Source organism: Condylura cristata, unplaced genomic scaffold (assembly GCF_000260355.1).
Source record: "Condylura cristata isolate star-nosed mole 26May11 unplaced genomic scaffold, ConCri1.0 scaffold00005, whole genome shotgun sequence".
In the NCBI taxonomy this organism is placed as follows: domain Eukaryota; kingdom Metazoa; phylum Chordata; class Mammalia; order Eulipotyphla; family Talpidae; genus Condylura; species Condylura cristata.
In genome coordinates this window covers 68,165,324-68,189,696 of record NW_004567106.1, presented here as the reverse complement: position 1 = coordinate 68,189,696, position 24,373 = coordinate 68,165,324, and the positions used below count along the sequence as shown (strand labels likewise).

At 46.3% G+C, this 24,373-nt stretch overlaps 1 protein-coding gene across 1 annotated transcript in view; it reads right to left on the bottom strand.

Annotated features, from left to right (window-relative positions):
* Nucleotides 1–913: 913 nt before the first annotated feature.
* The window catches only part of MGAM (maltase-glucoamylase), a 65,345-nt gene continuing 41,885 nt past the window's right edge, over nt 914–24,373 (bottom strand). Inside the window, exons 27-46 of the mRNA XM_012720785.1 lie at nt 24,052–24,190; nt 22,549–22,661; nt 21,797–21,922; nt 20,778–20,906; nt 20,226–20,336; nt 19,880–19,942; nt 16,702–16,836; nt 16,215–16,302; nt 15,316–15,454; nt 14,245–14,378; nt 14,092–14,126; nt 13,886–14,002; nt 12,530–12,678; nt 11,850–11,934; nt 10,946–11,002; nt 7,271–7,395; nt 5,925–6,013; nt 4,295–4,344; nt 3,587–3,757; nt 914–1,797 (exon numbers count right to left, since the gene is read on the bottom strand). Coding sequence (XP_012576239.1) covers nt 1,723–1,797; nt 3,587–3,757; nt 4,295–4,344; nt 5,925–6,013; nt 7,271–7,395; nt 10,946–11,002; nt 11,850–11,934; nt 12,530–12,678; nt 13,886–14,002; nt 14,092–14,126; nt 14,245–14,378; nt 15,316–15,454; nt 16,215–16,302; nt 16,702–16,836; nt 19,880–19,942; nt 20,226–20,336; nt 20,778–20,906; nt 21,797–21,922; nt 22,549–22,661; nt 24,052–24,190 — 2,130 coding nt within the window. The 3' untranslated portion in view covers nt 914–1,722. The remainder of the gene's footprint in view (nt 1,798–3,586; nt 3,758–4,294; nt 4,345–5,924; nt 6,014–7,270; nt 7,396–10,945; nt 11,003–11,849; nt 11,935–12,529; nt 12,679–13,885; nt 14,003–14,091; nt 14,127–14,244; nt 14,379–15,315; nt 15,455–16,214; nt 16,303–16,701; nt 16,837–19,879; nt 19,943–20,225; nt 20,337–20,777; nt 20,907–21,796; nt 21,923–22,548; nt 22,662–24,051; nt 24,191–24,373) is intronic.

The following is a 24,373-nucleotide window of genomic DNA, read 5'->3' as shown; positions in this document are numbered from 1 at the left end:
ATAGTGCTGCACTTTAACACATTGTGCCACCAGGGAGGGCCTCTTTTGTGAATTTTAGAACACTATTCTTAGGAGAGGAGCAAGGGACTGCCGGTGGGGTCCACGACTCTACAAATGGGGAGAACCCCTTCATGCTTCACTCTGGGACTTGGCAATCCAGATTCTTCATCAGAAATTCTCTCCTTGAGCACTTTTTGACTGATAGAGCCAACTTCCACCAATGAGCCCTTGATGTTAACAAAGTATTTCCCATATATCTAGAGAAGGGACTTTCCTCCTGCTACACTTCCTGTGCTGATGGGAGACAGTGCACGAGTGTCCCAACAGTTTGATCAAGGGAATTCCGTGGTTAATCTTTCTTGTTTCACTAGTTGAATAGTTAGCTCAAGTCCTCATCCCATGGCCCTTATTTTCATCACTAGACCATAAAGCCAGTTAAACAGTACGATTTGCTGTCACTTCATGCAGTCATACAAGAGTGTGCAAGAAGCATCTACCTTCCTGGTGTTTAAAAGAAAAGACAGAGACATGGGACAGTAAACATTCATTTCCAATAAGTCTACTTTCAATTAATAGTATCTGTGTTAACCATTACACAGAATTTCCTTATCCCAACTTTTAACCATCAACTGTTTTAATCAATATTGTTGCCAATTCTATTGCTGCCAGAGTTGATATTTTACCATCTACAGCAATTGTTGTTATGATTAAAACAATTAAGTACACATTTTGACAAACCTAGATCTTTAGAAAAACTCACATCAGAGGTGTAAGACAAAAGATGAATAATCCTGAGGAAGGTCATCCACGGTGGTGTGGACTGCCAGGAATTTGGTCAAGGGGAGCAAGGCCAACTTAGAAACGTTTGCTGAGCAAGAAGTCTTCATCCCAAAGTGAAATGCCCATAGTCAAAATGCCACACAGTTCAGTCTCTTATGAATTAACTTGCTTTATTTTTCTCTGGAATATAAATCATGTACACTTGTGGGAACTGTGGTTCTATACATTAGGCACAGAGTTTGAGAAATCAGCTTTACACATTCTGAAGCAGATCCCAGCAAAAATAAGTTATTTTCAACTTTCACGCCTTCCTTCAGTTTTGCCTGCTACTCATCTTCATTCCTATTTCTACTGGCTACAGTCTCCCGATGACCTCTTCTTGCCTTCAGACTCTTCTCCTCTTCATGAGGCTGGTCTTCCTGACATTTACTCTCTCTCTTCAGCTATCACAATCCATGTAATCGTCTTCTCTTTCTTCTCCTCTTTCTTGCTTTCTTTTCCTTCCCCTTAAATCATGATCTCAACTTACTCTCCCCTTCTCCCTTTAGTCAACTTGTAGTGTTCTTTCTGGATACTTTCTTGAGGTGTAACTCAAGGGTCTGGGGTTGTCCTGGCCAGCTTTTCCTTAAGCATTTAGGCAGTGGGTCCAGTTCACTTCCAGACTGCACACACACAATTCTGCTTCCACACCTGTGCGGTAACTGTTGTCAGATGGCCCATGGGTGCCATGATACTGACTTAAAAACATTAAGGTCAGATTTCCCACATATCCCAACCACCTAACCTTCAGGGTTAAAACACAGACAGGAAAATAATTAATAAAATTACTAAGATTTGTTTTCCCCAGACAGGGAAAGAATCACTTAAAATACAATAATTTTATGAGCATAGAATACAAATGCTTTTGAAGTCCTTCATTGTCAGCATCTGGCTGGTAAAACTTCACGCAGTGTTCCACGTCAAAGAAATGAAATCATGCAGGATGACGTTTTCAGTCACGGCGTTAATGTGTAACACCTGTTGAGAGCCAGTCACAGCACTGAGAATATGGTGGTCGAAATGTCGGAATCTGGGCGAGTCAACAGTCTACACTATGGTGGGTCCTGTCACAACTCAGACTCTGCTGCCCAGTGGGTGTTTCTAAAACCCTTAGAATATGAGATGGTTCATAAAGGGAAAAGGCCACAGGGCCCCACTTGCCAAATAAGCCATTTGTAACCACTGCAGAGAGACAGCTGTGGGGACAAGAGCGAGAAAATGGCCTGTCCATTCCTGAAGCCTGCTCTCACTTCCTCCTCCCATTTCAACCTTCCTCCAAGATGGCCGCCAGGAAGTGCCCGGCAGTTCAGCTCCTGGCCAGCTTGCCCTCCCCTGGGAGCAGTGTGCTCCCCGCCCCAACTGCTCAGCTACCACAGTGGGCAAAGTCCAGGCTGAGCCCGTGGTAAAGTTGGGGGAGCTGTTAGACAAGGAAACCACAAATATGAGGAAAGAAATGAAAAATGCAAAACTGAAGGAAAACTTCTGTTTCTTTCCAATGTTGTCATCAGGAACTATTACAAAGAAAAACAGTTGAGGAAAAGCCGACAGTGAGCACAGTAGCATAGATTCTGGGGTGGTGATTTTGCAGCCATCACCCTGCATGAATGCCAAGGTGCAGATTCTACTTTCGTGAAGCTGGAACAGACCCTGCGAGCAACAGCCTCAGGCCCCCTGTGCGCCGGCGGCGCTCTGCACGTTGGCATCAACAGGGCCTGTGGGTCCCCAAGGCCAAGACTGGCGGAAGGGGATGGGTGGGTGATGCGAAGCGCTCAAGGACTGGTCCAAAGCAGTGTGAATGCTGGTGGAGAACAGGACCCAGCGCCAGCCACGAGGAAACCCGCAGTAGAGAACCCTTCAGTGTTGGGGAGAAAATCCCATAGACTGAAGTGGAAGGATTTTTATGAAATGATGCGATACCACTGAGGGTAGAGAGGAGAGTCCTTAACCAACACATGCCATGTGCTTTTCTTGTAAATAACAGATGAAATAACTTAAAGTATCTAATTTTAAAATAAAATAATTATTTACAAAATTGAAAAAGGCAAAATGTTCAAAAATGAAGAATTCAAATCCATAAAATGTAGGTAATGATTTAAAATTTAAAATAATTATAAACAAGTCCTACAAAATAGCTAAAATGCCTTTGATATTTCTTCACACTCAGTTTACCCCGGCGCAGCAAGTACGCTGCCAGTTCATCAATGTCCATGTCTCACCACACAACCTGTTCCTCTGTATTATCACTAACCTACTGAAATGCTAAAAATTTATGTCTAGAGAGTTTTTGCAAAGCTTTCTGTATGTTTACTATAGGTATTTCAAGGGTCAGGAAAGCACTGTGGTATAGGTATTTCAAGTGTTAGGAAAGCGCTATGGCCTGTTTTTATAATCCTTTCTTCTTTGTGGCACAGGAAAAATGGAAAAACTTAACTTAGGGTGTCTTATATTTGACAAAATGTGATCGTTCCAGCTCTTGGAAAGAGGAGCTTTCACCAAGCAGAGGTGAGGGAGCAAAGGCAAAGTCTTAAAGAGCTGGGTAGACAAGAAGACAGACTTGGGAAGGAAGGATTCAGACGCGCAGAGCCTAAGGCTGATAAACTATTAACTTCCCTGTCATCTCCATGCTGTCCTCTGGCCATGACACACTCAAGACAGGGGGGTCCTGCAGGGTTTAGGGGAGGCATTGCTTGGAAAGAGTGTGGGCAGGAATGGCACGGTAGTCTCAGGGTTGAGAAATATTCATTTGCACTTTTCACTGATCACTAACCTGTGTGGTTGAGTTGTAGGTGACTCTGGGTGTTACACTGCCATGGCTCAAGGTCATGCTGATGCTGGGGGTGGACGCACTGACCACGCCCCAGATGTCAATGTGCCCTAGCACCAAGGGCTCAGTACTGTTGATGTAGTTGTTGTAGATGATGTGGCTCTTCATTGTATTCTGTCCATTGGAGATAAAAGAAACCACAGGAGGGAAAATAGCAAAACTCATTCCAATTATCCCCAACCTCTCTTTGGGCATAAGTGCAGAGTAGGATACCATGGCTTCTGTCTCCATCTTGCGTTGCTGGCCAGTGGAGACCAGGGTTTCTGTACCCTCTCTCCTGTTGCCATCTGCCCTCCCACAAAGGGTTCTAGAATGGCCCTGAACTCTAATAAAACAAAACATGTCAAATACCAGAGTCTTAAGGTCTATACTTGGAGAAACACAACATGTGCAGGAGGAAATCCCAATAGCATAGACACAGCACCTGTGCCTAGGAGAGGCAGGATAAGTCACTGAGGAAACATGAATGGGTTTGATCATGGAACATTTCCTGGGAGCAAACTAAATCTCTCTGAAGTCTAGAGGGAGAAACGGATGCAAAATAGCAAGACAGGCAGGGAATGATAGGTGGCCTTTTATACGCTTGTAGCATTCAGTACCCCACTGACCAGCAGGACCCCATTCTCCCTTTGAAGGACCAGTTCCACTCACCCCACTGACAGTAAAGTTGGCCAGGTAATAGAGACCTTTTTCATAGGTATCTGCAAACAAACAAGGTAACAATAAGGTAAGTGTGCCCAGGAAGTCAGTCCTAGAATTCTAATTCGTTGTCTGCTTGAATAGTAGGGATGGTTTCTGTTCATTTTATTTTCATTTGTAGAGTTCCATTTGGTGAGATTAGTCAGACTCTGGCCTCAGCTTCAGTTTGCATACATTGTTTGAAGTGAGTGTCTATAGTTTCACCTGTCTGGCTGGCATCTGCTAAAATGTGGCTTCCTCACGCCAATCTCTGTATGCTTCTTTCTTGTCTCTACTCTGCCCAATATCTCGTCACCTCGGAATTTCCAGGTTCCTTCTGCTACAGGCTGACCCATATGTGCACACACCTGCATGCATCACCTTGCAATACCAATGCTGGTGTCTTGGTTGGTTTATCTTGACGGATATTAAGTAGTGTTTTTAAAAGCCATCTCCAGAGAACAAAGAGAAGTCTTTGTCCTTTATCCTTTATTTATGTCACAGGTTCAGGAGTAACAGGAAGCTTAGCATATCCAGTAAAGGTAGACCAGTCACAGTCGTGGGTGGTATCGCCTTCTACACCCCACCTTTGTCAGAATCTCACTCTGCCTCCATTTTCTGGAGTTTCCCTAAGTTGCTTACCACTCAGAGGTTAGCCTAGGGCTGTGCAGTCCAAGATAACAGCTGTTCACAAAGTAGAACTATTTAAATTTAAACTCATTAAAATTCAATAATATGAAAAAGTCAGTTCATTGGGTGATGTGTTACATTTCACGTGCTCAATAACCACGGCCTCGTGGTTACCATAGTGGATGGCAGTGATTGGGAATATTTCCATCACTGCAGGAAGTTCTACCAGATGGCGCCTACTTAGAAATAGCTAACGAGGACCCTCCCTGGTGGCGCAGTGGGTTAAAGCACAGCACTAAGAAGCTAAAGCCACTTCAGCACGAGTTTGATCCCCGCCCCAGAGGTGATCACATGGTGCAGCAGGCCTCTCCTGACCCACCCGCTGCTCCCCTCAGCAGTGTACTTCGTCACTCAGCCTGTTCTGCTCCCTACTGTCTCTGGTGAAGCCTCTCACCGCCTGGCACTTCTGGACTGTACCCCAGTTCTGTATGCAGAAATAAATAAATCTTAAAAAAAAAAAAAAGACAAGAAAAGAAAAAGCTAATGATATTTGAGCCTTGTGACTCTATCAATTTCTGTAAACTCACAGAACAAACCCTCAGATAAAAGACACGACTGATGGCGACTGTCTCTCTCACTGGGACAGTAAACCACATCATTCAGGAACGTGCCCTCAAACATAAAGGGCTTTGAACACATCTCAGCTGGCTGCAAAGAGACCACCCTCCCACTCCCAAACTGTGGCCTTCCACAGCGAGGTAGGACAGTTGGATAAGGGTGAGGGGTTCCCAGTGAAGCTTCATTTTCATGTCAGAGTCTGTAGAGCATACATTAAACACTTAAAGGTAAAAAAATCAACGAATGATCTATTTTTAAAGCAGAATTGTTTGAACACCAAAAAGAAAGAAACAGACCTATGAGAGGCACGTGACGTGACGTGACGTGATGAATCTCCCAGACCCTCCGTACTCACCGATGCTTTGCCCATCGTCCCAGAAGAGAGAACCCTCAGCACGCCCCTGGTGATCCAAGGCGACCTTGAAGCCCAGTAAATTCCTGCGGCTGTGTGAGGCAGGAGAAAGACATTAGCTAAGAACATGTCATGGTCACAAGCCAGGGTTTTTCATGAAGACATTAAGAAACATGCTTCATGGTGTGGAGACTGGTACTAGGGTTCAAGAGACCTGGGGCCAGTTCTAGTTCTCTCTCCAGCAGCACGGTCACTTCTGTCAGGAATGAGTGAAGGAATCCAGGGGAATTTCCTCTAAGGGTTGACAAGCCTTCCCGAGCTCCATGTGTACTGTGAGGAACTACCAGCCAATACAGTGACTCCTCTCCCCACTGTGAGGAGAATGTGATGTTGTAACCATCCTTCTTTCCTGACCTAATTTCTGAAACACTGTACAGTGAGTGCCTCAGTATTTAACTGAATTTTTGAAATCCAATAAATGGGGGCGGGGGGGCGCTAAGAATTTTAGTGTGACATCAAATAGACAAGCATTTTTAGTCCCTGCTCAACTACTTACTAATGATCAAACTGAGTTAGTCACTTTGCCTCTCAAAGCCTTTCTTTGCTGAAAAATGGGGTTAATTCCAGTGGTTATAAGGTAGGGCTTCTTTTTACCTTTTGTTAACAAAAAATAATCTCTAAATAGAAGGCTCCATATTAGCACAGTTCCAGGCTCAGCGAAAACATAGACATAAGTCTAGGGGAGGACTCAGTCTCAAGAACTGTGGCAATAAGTTTACACAATTGTCCTGCAATAGTTTTCTTAGTCAAGTCAACTAAAAACTGCTTGCTTCACTTCCATTCCAAACGTCACTAATTCTGCCTACCATTTGATCCACTTAGAGGTAAAGTAGGTATTAAAAATTGTAAGAAGAGGGCCCCCCCCTGGTGGTGCAGAGGGGAACTGCAGCACTAAGAAGCTAAAGCCACTTCATCAAGAATTCGATCCCCACCCACCCTGGAAGTGACCCACATGGCGCGGCAGACCTCTCCTGGCCCGCCTGCTGCTCCCCTCAGCAGTGCACTTTGTCAGTCAGCCTGTTCTAACCCCCATTCTGTCTCTGGTGAATCCTCTCACCGCCCCTGCATCTCTGGCCTGTACCCCCACTCCATATGCATAAATAAATAAATCTTTTAAAAAATTATAAGAGCATAAGACTGAAAAATATTTATATGTACACAAACAAACTAATAAGCAAAAACATTTGGTAAATTTGCCTTTAGGCTTGAGGCTGCCACTTACAAGCTTGGGTTTTACCGAGACCTAAGCTAACACACCCTTCTAGCAGAAACTGGGGCTCATCACTCACCTGATGAAGGTGTTCTGTGCTGGTTGTTGCCAGGGCAAGATGTAGCCCCCGCGGACATGAAGGTTAATGTGATCGAGAGGGGCTGGCAAGGTCTTCCACTCTCCCGGCGAGTCCATGCCCACACCCTACGGGCAGGAGACAGGAGATGGTGAGGCAGAGAACATGGTGCCTGCCCGCCATTCAACAACCTACTTCTGCATGTAGCCGGCTCGTGACCCCAGAGCATACACACATGATTGCATGCACCATCATGTTCACCTGGCTGCCATGAGGAACCCTGCACAGCTCCAGAACTCCAAGCTGACACCCCTTGTTTTGGGGGTCTCGACAGGACAAGATCACGTGTAACCTCACCCTGCCACCCCTCCACACCCTCCTCCTTGCCAGACAGCACTGCTGAGTGGGGGGGCACAGGGGCTGAGTCTCTCATGCATTTAAGGCCAGCTCCTGATACGTCACCCACAAAGGCAATTCCAGGCCTTCTCACTTCTCATGCTCCCCACTAGCACCAACTTAACATCATTTACTCCTACTTGCCTAAAAAGATTAAAGTGAGCCAACTTCTTTTACAAATCATCACCTTAACATGCTCTTGCTGTGGATTTGACATGTTTATCTGGCCTCCTATGTGATAGGAGTAGTGCTCCCACCCCAAGCTATAGGCCCCAATTCCCAAGAAACCACCCTCCCACCTTTTCTCAAGAGAGAGCTGGGTTTCTAAATTCAACACTGTGGACAGTCAGGGCAGGTGATTCTTTGTCGTGGGGGCTGCCTGTGCTTCCAAGATGTTCTGGGTCTGTCCCTTAGGTGCCAGGAACATCTGCCACCAGCACGTGTGACAACCAAAAATGTCTCTAGAGGTTGCCAGTATCCCCTGGTAAACAGAATCCTCCCTGTAAAAATGGATAGCTCAGAGGTAAGGAGCAAAGCTACCACCACACACCTCCACTCTTGGTCCCTGCTGCTCAATTCACAAAGATTTAATCCTAATTAAACCATAGTGGGAGGTGGGAGAAGAGAGCACAGTAACCACGTTTTCTAGAGCAAACTGGGCTTCATGGATCTTTCGCATGACTCCAAGTTCTACAGGGCTTAATATAAATTCCAGTCCTATGTCTTCAAGCATTTTCAGTTTTCTCACTGATAACATGAGAAAGCTGGGTTACACGATCTCCAATAACATTTCCCTCCAAAAGCTTATAAATAGTGACATTTTCTCCACTGTTGTCTTCACAAGAAACTTGATACATGTCAAGCTGTCAACCTTGTCTTCCTACTGAATGCTTTACTTCTCGCCACCACACATTCTAGCTAAGTAGGAGATGACATGGTTTTATTCTTTACAAGATGAGTCACAGGTTTGTTTACTTGCCCTTAAATGGTTTCTGATCATGGCCAGCCTGACAAATTCCTATTAAAATCTTCATGAAGATCAGGTGATAAGATCTAACAGTAGTACCATAAAAATAAGATAAGATGAGGCCCTCCCTGGTGGTGCAGCAGGTTAAAGCACAGCACTAAGAATCTAAAGCCTCTTTAGCATGAGTTCAATCCCCGCCTCGGAGGTGCTCCAGAAATGGTGGGCCAGACCTTTCCTGGCCTGCCTGCTGCTCCCCTCAGCAGTGTACTTCATCAGTTGGCCTGTTCTGCTCCCCACTCTGTCTCTGGTGAATCCTCTCACTACCCCTGCATCTTGGGCCTGTACCCCAGTTCTGTATGCATAAATAAATAAGCATTTTTTTTTAAAAATAAGATGACTCCATGCAGCCTTGTATAAGGGATTCACACCAAGTGGAGGTCACTGGGGAGGACAGAGAAGACTCAAAAAAAAAATCCCAATATGAGTTCAACACAGGAAACAAGCAGAATTGTCCACAAGGAAAGTAGATGATAACTGACGCATACACATCATCTGTTTTCATCTTCACAAAAGTAGGAAATCATTAAGACAAGTCAGAATAAGTCCACACCTCCCATTTAAAAGTTATTATCCCAGGAGTTTTACTTATGCCAAAACATCTATACAATGAAATTTCCTGCAGCACTTCCCCACTGCTTCTAAAAGGAAAACAGACTAACCTAGATCCTAAATGTCCATACAGTTTCGTAAATGACTCCATATGATGGAACCTAATACAGTAGCTAAAAAGAATGGAAAAGAACTTCAAGGTATTGATATACAAGATATCCATGATATATTAGTAGTAGCTAACTTCAAGTGGGCTTATAGTGTTCATGTAAAGATAAAAGATTACTCTCTGCACTCATTTTTATCAGCAAAACTATGTAATAGATTAACAGATTCGCTACTAGAAGTGGGAAGAAGAGTTGGGGTAAGAGAAGATGCTGATTTGACAACTTTCCATCTTCCAACATTTGCCTCCTTCTGTTTTGAATTTTTACCAGTGGAGATAGTTTTACTTTCCAAATGTATATTTGGTGTACTGCATATCTTTCAGGGGATCTTCTCAGTTTTACATTCCCCATGACGTCTTCCATCTGCATCTCTTTGTCCTCTCAATCTCTACATCATGTATTTTTTTTAAGATTTATTTATTTATGCATACAGAGCTGGGGTACAGGCCAGACGTGTAGGGGTGAGAGGATTCACCAGAGACACAGTGGGGAGCAGAACAGGCAGACTGAGGAAGTACACTGCTGAGGGGAGCAGCAGGAGGACAGGAGAGGTCTGATGTGCCCTTGGGGCCAGCTCTCTGGCCGGGTATCAAACTCGTGCTAAAGTGGCTACAGCCAGCTTCACAGCACTGCACCTTAACCCCTTATGCCACCAGGGAGGGCCCTCTACATCATGTTTTAATTTTCCCCTTTTCATGTGATCATATAGGGAATGGGTCTTATCCTGCTTGTCCTCTAGAGCAAAGACCAGCAAACTTGGTCCATGAAGGGCCAGATCATCCACATTCTAGTCACTAGAGAGCACTCAACTCAACTCTACTGTAGTATTGTGAGCAGTTACTGTTGCCCACGAGAAAACAAACGTATGGCTGTGCCCTGATAAAATTTGATTTACCAAACAGATGTCATTCTGTTTGGGCTGCAGGATGTTGCTAGCCAGCCTTTGCTGAGAACAGAGAATAGCTACCCAAGTGTGTGAAGGTGAGTGAAAGGTGTACTTCTCCCTGAATTAAAATCATTCTAATTAAACATCGAGATTTTAGGTTTTCTAACTACTCCATCAATGTTTGGCTTCCTAGAGGGTTTTTTGTATCTTTTCTTCTTCAACCAAACTCTTCTACTTAAAGTTCTATATAAACTCAGCAATTCCAGGAAAATCTCCTTATCACCCCTCATGTTTCAGCTTTATGTGGCAGGTGCGACTGCACATTTGTATTTGTCTTCACGACATGCCGTATTAGCTCCAGATTCAATGGTGAGCTCCATGGAGAAGCATATCCAGAATCCCAACATCAGGCATGCCATAAAGTGGTTTGCACCTGGGCAGGGCTGGGGGTAGAGGACAACTGTGAGGTATCCAGGTGCAACTTAAGGAGGTATTCACTGTCAGGGCCAGACAAAGGCAGCGTCAGCTCCTCCTTCAGCTGTGTGCCTATCTCCCAGGCTGCATGGCCAGCCGCCATCTCATCTACCATCTCCCGGGCTGCATGGACATCTACCATCTCATCCCAGGCTGTATGGACAATGTGGAAAACTCACCGTGTAGTAGTCATACCAGAGGGCCTTGGGGAAATAAGCTTTGACATCTCTTTGGCCCTGAAATCAAACACAAACAAGACACGGACAGTTACGTTCTGTTATTCAGGGCAGAGTAGCTAATTTGTACAGTCCTGGGGTCAAAGCAACACATATGTCTCATCTCACTGAAGGTCAGCAATGTTGGGAAAGCCTTCTGTCCCTCCCTCCTTCTCAAGTGGGACACTTGTCTGCACAAAAACCATGGCTTCCACAAGATATTTTGGGATCCAGGACAGTGGAGATTAAACTCATTCTCTTCCAAAATCCCCCCCAGATTCACTCTAAGGAGACAAACTGAGGTCGGGTCTGGGGCAGAGAATATTTTGTAAATTTGATGGTGTCAATACTTTGAAAAATGATTAGAGCAGTAAGTTTTGGAGGGGATGCAGTTACCGCTATTTTAATCAAAGCCTAATCATCAACCAAATAAAGAAATGGTTGCCTAAGGACATCTTAAGGAAGGGCGGGATGGGCCATCCCACAAGACCACACACCTCGTTCAGACAATATTTCTGAAACTCTTTGTTTTAATGTGACCAAGGACTGTAGTGAATCTGCTACAGTGCAGCCCACACGGCCTATACTCCTTACTCAGATAATGAAGAAATCATGATATTCTAAAATATATCATAAAACTTTGCATCCTTTTTGATTGTCCAATGAATGAGAATTTATTATGTTCATTTTAAATATGAGCCAAGGCCCAGAATACCTAAGTGAGGAGCCTCATGCACAGAGAGAAGATAGGACAGTGGAGAATGAGAAGCCATGTCTCAGAATCCCCTCCAGACCCCACCTCTGCCCCTGCCCTTATCCCCCATCTCCTAGCTGGGGCCTTCCATCCATTGGAGGCCTTCATACTCACAGGATACAGGACAGGGCTGACCAGAAAGGCTGGGCCCAGCAGGAACTGGCTGTCTATATCCCAGGTGTTCCGGTCAGACACAAACCTGGAAGGAGACACCACAATGACACATCAGGATCCCGAGAGAGACCCAGGCCAAGGCTGTGATGAAACTCCTCATGCTCAGACCCAAGTCAGAAGTGAAGCTGCAATCTATGCCATCCTTGACTCCTCTTCTGGGTACATCAGAGGAAGACATACTCATTATTTCTACATGTCATGGAGTTCTTCCAGCTCCAGAAAGGGCCAGATGTAGACATGTGCTCACCTATCATTATCTATATGTTTCTTAATCGTGGCTCATTGTGAATGTGAGAATGATCTCATCCCTCAAATCTCCACCCCTGGAACACTTCATTTTGTGATCCGATAGGCTACCAAAGTCTTGGCAAATCTTTTCAGGCCTAAATTAGAAGTGCTATCTCATTTTGAGAAAAATTTAAATTTATTAGCATTTGATCAATGGCTGAATGACTGAAGCATGACTGAAACATAAGCAAAGCAATCATAAAGTATATCTGTGCATAAAGAGCTGATGATGAAGGCAATTATGCATTGAAGTTCACTTGCAAGAACTGTCTTCTTCAACTGCCACCCCAGAGGGTGGAATGATCCCTTAGTGATTGGGGTCCTGGACTCACTCATGGAGAAGAGGTCGCACGACTGTGCTGCCGTTTGTGTGGGCCAGGTGCATCAAGGTGTAGAAATATGGCAAGATGGTGTATCTGGTCTCCAGGACACTTCTGGATAGGTTCTCAAAGGCTTGATCCCAGGACACAGGGTCTTGCCGCTAAAGGAGAAAAGAAGGGTGTTCAGAGGTCACCCTAGGGTGCCTGGGGCACCTCAGGAGACCACTAAATAAGTATTCAAATGAAGATCTTCGTAGCTAAGCCGAAGATGATTACAGATGAGACTCAGAAAATGTTGCGAATCGACTGAAAGAGGTCACTCAAGCTCTCAAAGACAACTGATAAAATTTCCATATGACATTATCTGGGGGACAGACTCAGTACAATAGAGAACAGGGGGATATACTCGCTCAAGTCTGAGAGCCTCCCTTGTACGGGTCAACTGTATGTCTTCTCTTACAGTTCTCTTACTTCTGTGTTGAGGAGGAGCGCTAATGCAGACACCCTTGTCTTATTCCTTATACTGGAGAAAAAGCTTCCAACTTTTTACCAGTGAATAAAAGCTGTGCACTTGCTATGTTTGATCTTTATTATGCCGAGGTAAATTCATTCCATACCAAACTTGCTGAGAGTTTCTATTATGAAAGGATGCTGTAAATGATTTTTCTACAGCTGCTGAAATGATCATATGGGTTTTATCTCTTATTGCCTTCATGGTGTGTAGCGCATTTATCAACATGAACAGGCTGAGCTAACTTTGCATCCCAAGGCTATATGCTATTTGATCATGGTGCGTAATAATTTTAATATATTATTGAATTTGGTGCACTAACATTTTGTTGAAGATTTGGAATTTATATTCAGCAGAGACACCGACTTGTAGTTAACTTTTCTTGTAGTCCCCTTATCTGGCTTTAGTGTCAGGGCAATGTTGGTCTCATAAAATGAGCGTGTTCACTCCACTGAAATCATTTTGAAAGGAATGGCTTAAGTATTAAATATTTTATGGAACTTACCAGAGAAACCATCTAGTCCTGGGCTTTCTTTTTTTCTTTCTGGGAGATTTTTGATTACTGGCTGAGTTTCCTTACTTATTATTGGTCTTTTCAGATTTTACATTTCTTAGTGATTCACTCTAGATAGGTTTTACATTTCTAGGAGTGTGCCCACTTTTGGTATGTTGCCTAACTTGTTGGCCTATAAGTTGAATATGTTCTGGGATCTAGTGTCCAGCATGGTGAGTGCTGTTAGCAATACTGTATTTGAATACATTTGAAATATACTTTCAATATACTTGAAAGGCGCTAAGAGTACAGGTTGTCTTTCCAGTGAATCACAAAGCTTTTAAGCAAAATGCTAATGTCTTACCCTGGTCCCAATGGTGTTGTGGTTTCTCGAGAAGGGGTAAAAGGCCCCCAGTTGCATCCAGCGAGCACACATCTCATATTCAGCATCTCTGAAGAATCCACAGATATCTGCTCCTGTCTGAAACAACATGAAATAAAATAAGTGTATTATTTTCTGGGACTGTCACCATCTGTTTGGTGATAAGGAAAGATCCAAAGAAAACTTACATAGGATACGCCAAAGAGGCTAAACTCCATCATGCCTGCAGTGAGAACACAGCTGTGTCAGATGAGGGGTGCGTGACCTGCCCCCACACCCCGAGACTCCTTTACTGACTGTCCTCCTTCCCCTGCTGAGCAGCCAGGGATCCTCTCGCTTACCAATGATAGACTTTCTGAGCTGGTCCCATCCAGACGTGTTGTCTCCCAGCCAGTGTCCTCCCCAGCGGCCAGAAGAGGGGAATGTAGAACGAGTCACGACAATCCCACGCTCCCCCGTCGCTTCCTGCGTAGCTCTGGTGGGACAGAAAACAAGGAGGTGATTGAGAACAACGCAAGGGAGGAAAAGCAGCAAAAATTCCCATGGATAGGTTTCGCTTTGGACATAGACAGAGTTCCAGTTCTCTATGTTCCCTTTGCCTCTGGGCCCACAGCTTGGTGGCAGAACGTGTCCCGGGTCATTTGGACAGAATATGGACATCGGAGTCATCACGAGCTCTCCACTAACAGACCCAGATGATGAAGATAATAAGGACAATTGTGCCTTTACCTGGTGCTTTCCAGTATTTTACCAAAAACTTCACTGTGCATTAACCTCATCAGATTACTTAAAGATAATAACTAATCACCAAGTCATACTATTTATTTACTCACTTCCTAGCGTTCTATCTTTGGGAGGAAAGGGAAATTTCGTTGCAAGGATTTTCTCAGGTTAGTTCTTATTTTTCATTGAGTGAGCACACAAAATGGTACCGTGATGATTCAGTAAAATACTAGTTGGCTATTCAACAAGAATAAACAAAATTCCCATGGATAGATTTCGCTTTGGACATAGACAGATTTCCAGTTCTCCATGTTCCCTTTGCCTCTGATAACTAAACTATGACAGCCTCGCACGCACTGGTTAGTCATTGCTGGTGTCTCCATGTGCGCCTCCCCTGCCATCCCGAAGGCGCCAGAGCCCTCATCAGTTTCAGCTGGATGTTGACTGGAATGGCCAAGTTGACCCTGCAGAATGACCGGCTACGGGACTGTTAGTTTCTCACTTATGGGGCCACGCTTGATCTAAATCTGCCTCCTAAGTGTGATGACGAGGCCCAAGTCCATGTCCACTTAATAACTAAGAGTCGTCGCATATAGTGAAAATCTTGCTCTTCCCTGGAAGGTGTGTTGATAGGAAAAGAGGGCAGCGGCATCATGGTCTGTGCCTGCAGATGGGAGATGGGGACTCACTCGTATGTGGGTCTGGTCTGGGACCACCCATACAGGCTGTGCACGTCGTAGTGTCGCACGGGAGTGCCATCTGGAAGGATCTGCTGACTCCCCATACAGAGGGTCTTGCTGCTCAGGCCCCTGTCCCTGGCGTCCAAGTCTGAGGAGAAAGAAGTGATGTACAAGCCAGCCCCAACCCTGGCCAGCCCTGACTGGTCTTCAAGGGATTAGACTGGAAGTTAAGAGTGACTTGACCCTACAGGGACCCCTCTCCTTCCTAGGTGGATGGGGATGTACTCAGCTCTAAACTACAATGGCACCCACAGGTGGTTTCAACATCAAGTCCCCTCTCAAGGGGTCTCCAAGAGAAAGCCAGGGTGTGGGGAAAACACTTATTCCAGAACAGGCTCCAATCTAGGCTTTTAACATGTAAATTACTTCATATGAATCTTAGCATAATTCAATGAAGGTATCATTATCCTCCCTTTATCATAAAAAAAAAAACCACTCAGATTTGGAATCATACAGTAATCTTCTCATGGCCATACAACTGACAGAATAATTTCTGGAGCCAAAGTTCATGGATCCATGATGAGGTGAAGATGCTACTTTCCACTCACTGGGGCCCTGTGAGGACTGGTAGAAGCCTCAACATGTAAGAAACCTAGCATCCTTTGGAGACGTAACCACTGTCGAGCATTTTTGAGCCAATTTGAGCAATTCAACCATCAGATGCGTAATTTGCACAGACCTGAGTGAGTGAAACACTTTAAGTATGTTTGTCTTTGGGCTCCCCAAACCAAAGCACCAAAGCACCAGTGATGTGCCCCGACCAGTCAGGATAAACGCCTGGCCACTGGGCCCTCTTGAAGGTCACACCTCTCGCCAGGCCTGGCAGGAGATAGGACCAATGTCCTTACGTGGCATATAGGGGGGACGATTCAAAGGGTCATCTCTGCAGCCTGGCTCAACGGCCCCATTCACAAAGCTTGAAGGTTCATTCATATCCTAGAAATGCCAAACACAGGTACAGCTTAATCTCTAAAACGATGGCATCCTGTCCACTCAGACCCACCCAGCCCTCCCACGGAGGCCAGACCAGTATAGACTGACGACTGATTGGAATGATCAATGAGCCCTCCAGCATGACTGAGAGAGGAATTTTTAGAATTCTTTTTTAGAGTCTGAGGCAAATTCAATTCCCAGGAATTCTAGTAATCGCCTTAGTGTTTTACAACAAGTTTTAGAGCCTTCAGGTCCAAGGTATGAGACATATTGAGGCTACCGCACCACCAGCTGGAAGAGCTAGTCTGGTATCTCCACAGTCTTTCTCAGGTGACTGATTCCTTGATTAAAGGCCACTGACCACACGTGTCTACCTGGACAAAGACACATGTGCACACTTACAATCCACAGGCCATCAAACTTCAAGCTCTTTTCTGGGTGCAGGGGGTTGTCGTGTAATTCTTTCACTTCCCTCTTCCACCACGTGACAGTTGAATTACGGAAGAAGTCTGGGAAGGCTGCATGTGCTCGATAGAGCTGTAAAAACGAAAGTTCACTTATGTGGTCCAAGCCGACGTGTTAGACAGCACATGTGCACTCACCCAAAGTTGCATGCATGCGAAATCTCATAATTCAGTAAAATATTAGTTAGCCACTCAATAAGAATAAGCAAAAAGCAAAAAAAATCCCATGGATAGGAGTAACTTTGGACATAGACAGATTTCCGTTCTCCATGTTCCCTTTGCCTCTGGCAACTAAACTATGACAGCCTCACACACACTGGGTAGTCATGGCTGGCATCCCCGTGTGCGCTTCCCCTGCCATCCTGAAGGTGCCAGAGTCCTCATCAGTTTGACCGGCTATGGGACTGTTAGTTTCTCACGTGTGGGGCCACGCTTGATCTAAATCTGCCTGAGTCCATGTCCATGAGTGTCCATTTAGTAACGAAGAGTTGTCACATTGCTGTAGTGAAAATCGTGTTCCTTCTTGGGAGGTGTGTTGACGGGAGATGGGGACTCACTCGTATATGGGTCTGGCCTGGGACCATGGCGATGGATGACCCAAAGAGAGCCCAAGCAACGTTCTGGGCTTACTTGAAATAAAATGAGTGCAAAGAAGAGAAACTTGCGCAAGCCAGACACCTTCTTAGCCTCCGTCCTTGACCTGCTGTCCTCTTTGTCCCTATCTGAATGGCGGCAGCTAACACCTGAACTCACACTGCCACCCAGCAGGTGCCCAGCCCTCCGCTTTCTCCTGCAGTGCCTGCACCACTCCTCAAAGACAATGAGCCAGGAAAGATGTCCCTTACAGGGGCAGACATCAAAGGCAACAGGTCAGGAAGAGAGTTCTAGGTGGTCATCTCCTATCTCGCTCCATAAGGAATGGAGGTAACAGGCAAGACTGCATTTCATTGTTTGAGCCTCTAATTACATGTACCAGCACTTTCTATGGCTTCAGGATCATTTGAAAATTGCAGTTTTGTGTCACTCAAATAAGAAAGACTTAGGGAGAAAGTTTCAACTCTCTATTCGCTTGTCCTCCTCAGCTAACAAAAGCTGTGTCTTCATTTTAATTTGAAGGTGAATCCAAGGTATAACTCCTTAACTCTTTTATAAGATTTTTGATAGCAAGAGCCTTATTTTTTTTTTTCAGATTTTATTTACTTATGCATACAGAAATGGAGTATAGGTCAGAGCTGCAGGGATGGTGAGATGATTCACCAGTGACAGAGTGGGGAGAAGAACAACAGATCAACAAAGTACACTGCTGAGGGGAGCAGCGGGCTAGACAGGAGAGGGCTGCCACGCCATGTGGGTCACCTCCGGGGCGGGGATCGAACTCACATTGAAGAAGCTATGCTAGCTTGCAGTGCTGCACTTTAACCCACTGCACCACCAGGGAGGGCCACAAGGACCTTAGCTTATATTATATTATATGATCTTTGTATTTCCCACAGTGCTTAAAAACCTGATATAAAATAAGTGTTGAATGTAAAATGGTGAGTTCACACATACAACAGTAGATACCCATCACTTCCTCCGAGCCCATGTTACTGCTTAGGGAACTTCATGGTCCTCTGTATGTCTCTGTAAATAGGTGCCTCTATGTTATTAAGGCAATTTAAGAGTTAAAGAGATAAGTCACGCAGGCGGCAAGGGTGAAGGGAACAGCCCAAAAAGGGTTTGGCCTTCGGTTCTCATACACAATGGACTAAAAGCAAATAGGAAGCCATAGTGCAAATAAAAGGTAGAAGAAGGACACAAAGGAGAAAACAAAAATGAATCAGAACACAAAGGCTTAGCCCACTGAGCAGTGAGCCAAATTACTGAGAACTCACGAGGGGAGCATGGATAAAGAAGTGATACATGTGCGCTGTACAAACTGGAATATTACTCGGTCATGAAAAAGAAAACAAGCTTGCCATTTGGGACAGCATGGATGAATCTAAAGAACATTAGGCGAAGTGAGATAAGCCAGACTGAGAAAGACAAATACTGTATGATCTCTCTTGTATGTGGAATCTAAAAACAAAAACCGAACTCACAGAAACAGGAAAATGGTAATTACCAGGGGCAAAAGACTGGGGGGCTGGGAGATGTAAATCATGGGGCCCAAGTCTACCCTTCTAAAATGAGTAGGTTCTGGAGCAATAGTGTACAGCATGGTGACTAGTTAAATCATACTGTATTCTTAGGAGTTGCTCAGAGGACAGGCCTTCAGCATTCTCAACACATAAACACACACGCGGTAATGACGTCAGATGAAGGTTGTGCTAATTTACCTGACGCACTCATTTCTTATCTCTGGGTATCAAATTATCATATTCTTATACTTTAAATATATACAGTGCTGTTAATTATACTTCAGCGACGCTGGCAGGGAACGAGGAGGGAAATACTCAAACAGAAAATAAGTGAACAAAAGCCAAGGAGCCCCGCAGCCTGAACTTGACCGGCCTGGCAGATTTCTGTGTGCCGGTGAGCTGCCCGGACGCCCATGCTGTGGAAGCACAAGCGAGAGCAGGGAGGGGTCCTCACCCTGGGACCCTTACTGCGATCCTTCACCAGTGCACACCTGCTCCCAGGAGTCAGCAAGTGTCAACAAAAATCTTGAAAGTGGGAGACAGGAGCAAAGGTGGGAAACCAAAAGAAGGCTGGGGGACTTACTGGAGTGAAAAGGGCAACTGGCCAGGCCAAAACAGAAGCACAGCGAAAGGGCTGGGGTGACAGTCTAATGTAAAAGGGGTACTCAAGGCAAAGGTAATAAAAAGACAGCAAGTGCCCTGATTGAGGGGAAAGATCTTTCCTAGCAGTGTCACAATGTGGAAACGCCAGGACCTTTGGAATCCACCGCTGTAAGTCAGAAATCACCACTGTCACTTAAAGCCATGGGCAAGTATTCAAGCTCTCTGGGTCTCCATTATGCAGAGCAATAACAGGCACGCAGACACCCCAGGAGCTGTTCCCTGAGTGCCTTTCCTTCCCACACCTCCCCCGGCGAGGAGTCGCCCCGAGTCCTGGGTAAGGCGGCTCCTCTCCCCCAGCCCTGCCCTCACCCAGCACCCTCCACGGCCTTTTACCTTCACTTGAGTGTCCCAGTCGAGAGAACTGTTTATAACAACCCCAGGCAAATCAGGCCAGACCTGTGGAGAGAACAGGATTCAGAAGAAATGCGCTGGAGAACTTGAAGTTCCTAAGAAATTATATCCCGTGGTACTATTTAGACTTTGCGGGTGGGAGAGTGGATCTCACCATGCACATTTATTCCTAAAAATTCCTTCACCATGTTGATAAATACTGGTTAAGAAGATAAGATCGTCTGACCCCAGAGTCCAGAAACAGCTCGGACACACACAGAGCACCCCCCCGCACCCCACCACCACCACCACCCATGCCCGCTGAGAGACAGGGGGTCAGAGAGCAGACCTTGCCCCACACAATGCTTCCATCCCTTGGATCTTTGATGAAGACGTCATCATTCAGGCCGCGACGGAACGCAAGATACTCCTGGGTCTCGTTGCCAGAAATGGCGGGGTCCTGAAAGCCAAAGGCAGAGGGTGATGCAGACAGAAAAGTGGCTCTCGCCATGCACATTTATCCCTAAAATTTCCTTCACCGTGTTGAGAAATATTGATGAAGAAGGTAAGAACTTCTGACCCCAAAGCCCAGATGGAAAAGTCTAAGAAAGAGCTGGGACACAAAGAGAGGCCCGCGCCCCAGTGAGGGACACCGCCCCCCCACCAGTGAGGGATATGGCACCCCAGTGAGGGACACGTTCCCCCAGTGAGGGACACCCCCCAACCCCCACTAATAAGGGACACGGCCTGAAGAACTGCCTGCGTCTAGGAGTCCTGGGAAAGCGCTTTGCTATGTAAACGTCAACCTCTCTGCTGGGAACATGGACGGGACACGCTACAGCTGTGTCCACCGACGCTCATCCACTCTCCCAGGCAGATGCTGCCCATCACACAGACTCACCAGGATGAGGATGACCCGCATCCCATCTGCCTTTATGCGATTGATCAGAGCAGGGAAGCCCGCGAACTTGGGGTTGAGGGTGAAGTCCAGCTGGCGCTCCATGTAGTCGATGTCCGCATATTGCACATCCTGTGGAGGGTTTGGGGGCGCACAGGACTCAGTACCTGCTGGCAGCAGGCTCCAGGCACTCACAGAGGGTGAAAGTGAGCCCATCAACCCCCGCTATATTGTTTATTACGAAGTAGCTTCTAGGAAATTCACCAAATTTTCAAAATTTTAGTGGTACAGCAGAAAAGCCTAAATTAGCAACATACAGGGTGGTCTGCATGCAACCTAGAGGCTGTTGTGAGGACAGTGGGGATGCAGTGAGGACAGGGGTGAACAAGTGCCTTGCGAGGGCTCACTACAGGGAGGGACTGTGGTCTACTCGTAAGAACAACTGACAACAACAGAAACAGAAATCGAATAAAATTAAATAGGCGCGTGGTCCAGAGGGCGATTCTCAGGTGAGGAAGCCCCTGAGTCCTCACGTGAGGGACAGCACGGCGCACGTGAACTGCCCTGCTCTGCATTCAGAGGTTGGCACGAGATGGAGGGAGCACCGTGCTGAAGCACTGGCAGACTGGCAAGGTGCTAGAGCTCAGGTTTTGGCCACACACACAAATGCCTGCTCAATTTGAGATTTCTTTTTAATTAAACCATGTTCGGGGCACTTCTATTATTGTGATATCAAGGATGTTTTTGACTAAATGTTTTGTCATCCGTTTAAAAAAAAAAAAAAAGATGCAAGTAACATAGAGCAGGGAAAGCCCAAGAGTTTAACCCACGTCCTCCTTCCCTGGCAAAGCAGTGGGAACCTTCAATATGGGGACAACGATCCCAGCTGGCGCAACGGCTGGGTGAGGTTCAGTGAGATGGAGAAAGCGCTTCGTAGTTTGAAGAACCCCTCAGACAGCCAACTATGCAGACGCAGAGAGACCCGGCTCAGCAGGCCAGGACGCCACAGGTTAGGAACCTACGTAGGGGATCCTGGCAGCCACCATGTCTTCATACAAGCTGGCAATCTCAGAGTCGTTCTGGTATCCGTAGCGACAGAGTTGAAAGCCCAAGGACCAGTAAGGGACCATCACGGGCCGACCCACCAACTGGAAAACAGACAGAACATTAGTCCCTAAAAAGAAAACTCTGGACTGATGTTTACAAAGCAGTGACAATACTTTTCCAGTGCCTGGGTCAGATAATGAATGAGGCCCCTCCCTAGGAATTTTGAAAAATCTCATTTCACTTTGATTCCTAGAGGCATTCTTGCTCACTGGTTAAGGACCCAGCATCTAAGAGGAAACTCCTGACTTTCAGAGGCTCCAGTCCTGCTGGTCAGGGGGACCCTGGACACAAGTTAGGCTGTTCAGTGACCTGTGGCGAGTCTTATATATGTGCTGTGGCAGCTGCCAGAGCATCATGCTGTCATCACCACCATCGCCACCCCCCCAACACCTCAACACCAACACCACCACCACCACCTCCATCTCCACCACTACACCCACCGTCTCGTCACCACACCCTCTACACCCGTCACCACCAGCACTGGCACCACCACTACCAGTGCCAGCCTGTCATGTTTGGGTCGTGACAAGTTTAAAGGTTATTACTCCTCTTGTATAAATCTGTCTTCCCTGAAGATCCAGAATTCCAGGTGCCCTCTGAGGCTGCACTAACGACTGAGGGTGTTAGCACGCAAACTGTAATTCTGACCTACTGCGCTCGCTCCTACCTCAGTGTACTGCTGAGTGACAAGCTCTGGAGTGGGCCCCAAGATCACATAGAAGTCCAGAATCCCTCCAATAGTGCGGTATGTCAGCGCAGGGAGCGGCTGGAATGTCACATCTGAAGAGCAAGAAAACTGCCAGTCAAGCTGGAAAGCCTGAAGATGAGGAACCCCCTGACCCTCAGACCTTTGCCCTCTTGCTATGCCTCCCTGATAGCGAGAGGAGCTGCACCTGTACCGAACTGAAGACGTTCCATGAAAATCCACAGGGCCCCATTCTGGCCTTCTGCCTTTGATATGCTTTATTATCTAACGTGCTTTGTTATTCTATTCTTTTTAAAACAGTAGTATGGGCCCTCCCTGGTGGCGCAGTGGGTAAGGACGCAGCACTGCAAGCCAGCCACAGCCGCATCGGTGCGAGCTCGATCCCTGGCCCTGGGGGTGACCCACATGGCGCGGCAGACCTCTCCTGACCCACCCGCTGCTCCCCTCAGCAGTGTACTTCATCGATCTGCCTGTTCTGCTCCCACTCTGTCTCTGGTGAATCCTCCACCACCCCTGCACCTCTGGCCTGTACCCCAGTTCTGTATGCATAAATAAATCTTTAAAAAGATAATTAAATAGTATTAAGATTTCTTTCTTTTTTTTTTTAGTATTATAATGTCTATCTTAGAATAGCATAAGTCCTGTGGGAAGTTACGAGTGTAGTACTGAGTTCCCTCATACACTTCCCCAGCTCCCCCCAGTAACAACATCCTACCTGGTCAAGACCAGGACTGATGTGACACAATGAGACGCTAACACGACGCTGCCTACTCGGATGTATTCAAACTTCACATGTGTTTCTCGCCCCCAAGTCCTGATTTTGGGGTAAATATCACTGCCCATTTCTGTATATATATGGAATATACATCCGTAAGTTCTTCATCCCTCATACCTGAGCGAACGCCCTGAGCCAGAGCCTCACCACTAGCTCAACCCCTATAGCTGGACCTCACCAGCTGACTACTTGGATAGTTAGAACTTGCTCGGTTTTGTGGCCTTTCTTATATGATCTTTGCCAAGTAAAAATCGAGTTAATTCTTGTTACCACATGTCAACAACCTGAAAAAAATGGAAAGGTTGGGAAGGAAAAAAAGACAAAGAAAACTGCCCACAGGTAAGTCTGACTCCAGGAGGAGGAGGCGACTAGATGAAGCAGACGCTAAAGTGCCCCAAGAACCATCAGCCCAGGCCTCCCTGGAGGTGCAAGGGCTTAACACGCAGCACTATGAAGCGAGTTCCATCCCTTCCAGGGAGCTGACCCCAGGGTGCGGGACCTCTCCTGTCTCCCCGCTGCTCCCCTCAGCAGTGTGCTTCAGTACATCTGCCTGTTCTGTCTCTGGTGAATCCTCTCACCCCCAACACTTCTGGCCTGTACCCCAGTTCTTATATGCATAACAAATACATCTGAAAAAAAAAAAAAAAAGAATGACCAGCTCACAAAATGAGAGGGTGCTGGCACCTTACCCATGGCATTGCTGTTCAGCAGGAGCACCCCGTGGGCACTGCCATCGTCCTCCACGACCATGTAGTAGGGCTGCACGCCATAGGAGTTCAGCTTTTCCTGGGAGAGCATAGAGAAGGGCAGCAGGTTACGAGGTGGTGGCTGAGAGGGAAACGCCGAATGCTAACAGCCAAGCTGGGCCCTGTCTCCTCTGCCACTGACCAAACGCAAGAGAAACAAAGGAGCCTGAGGACTGCCCACTTGTCAGAAAGCAGAAAGCGAGTGTCCAAGTGGAGCCTGGGAGGACGAGCGTGAAGGCCACGCCTGGACTAGGGGGGTGGGAGG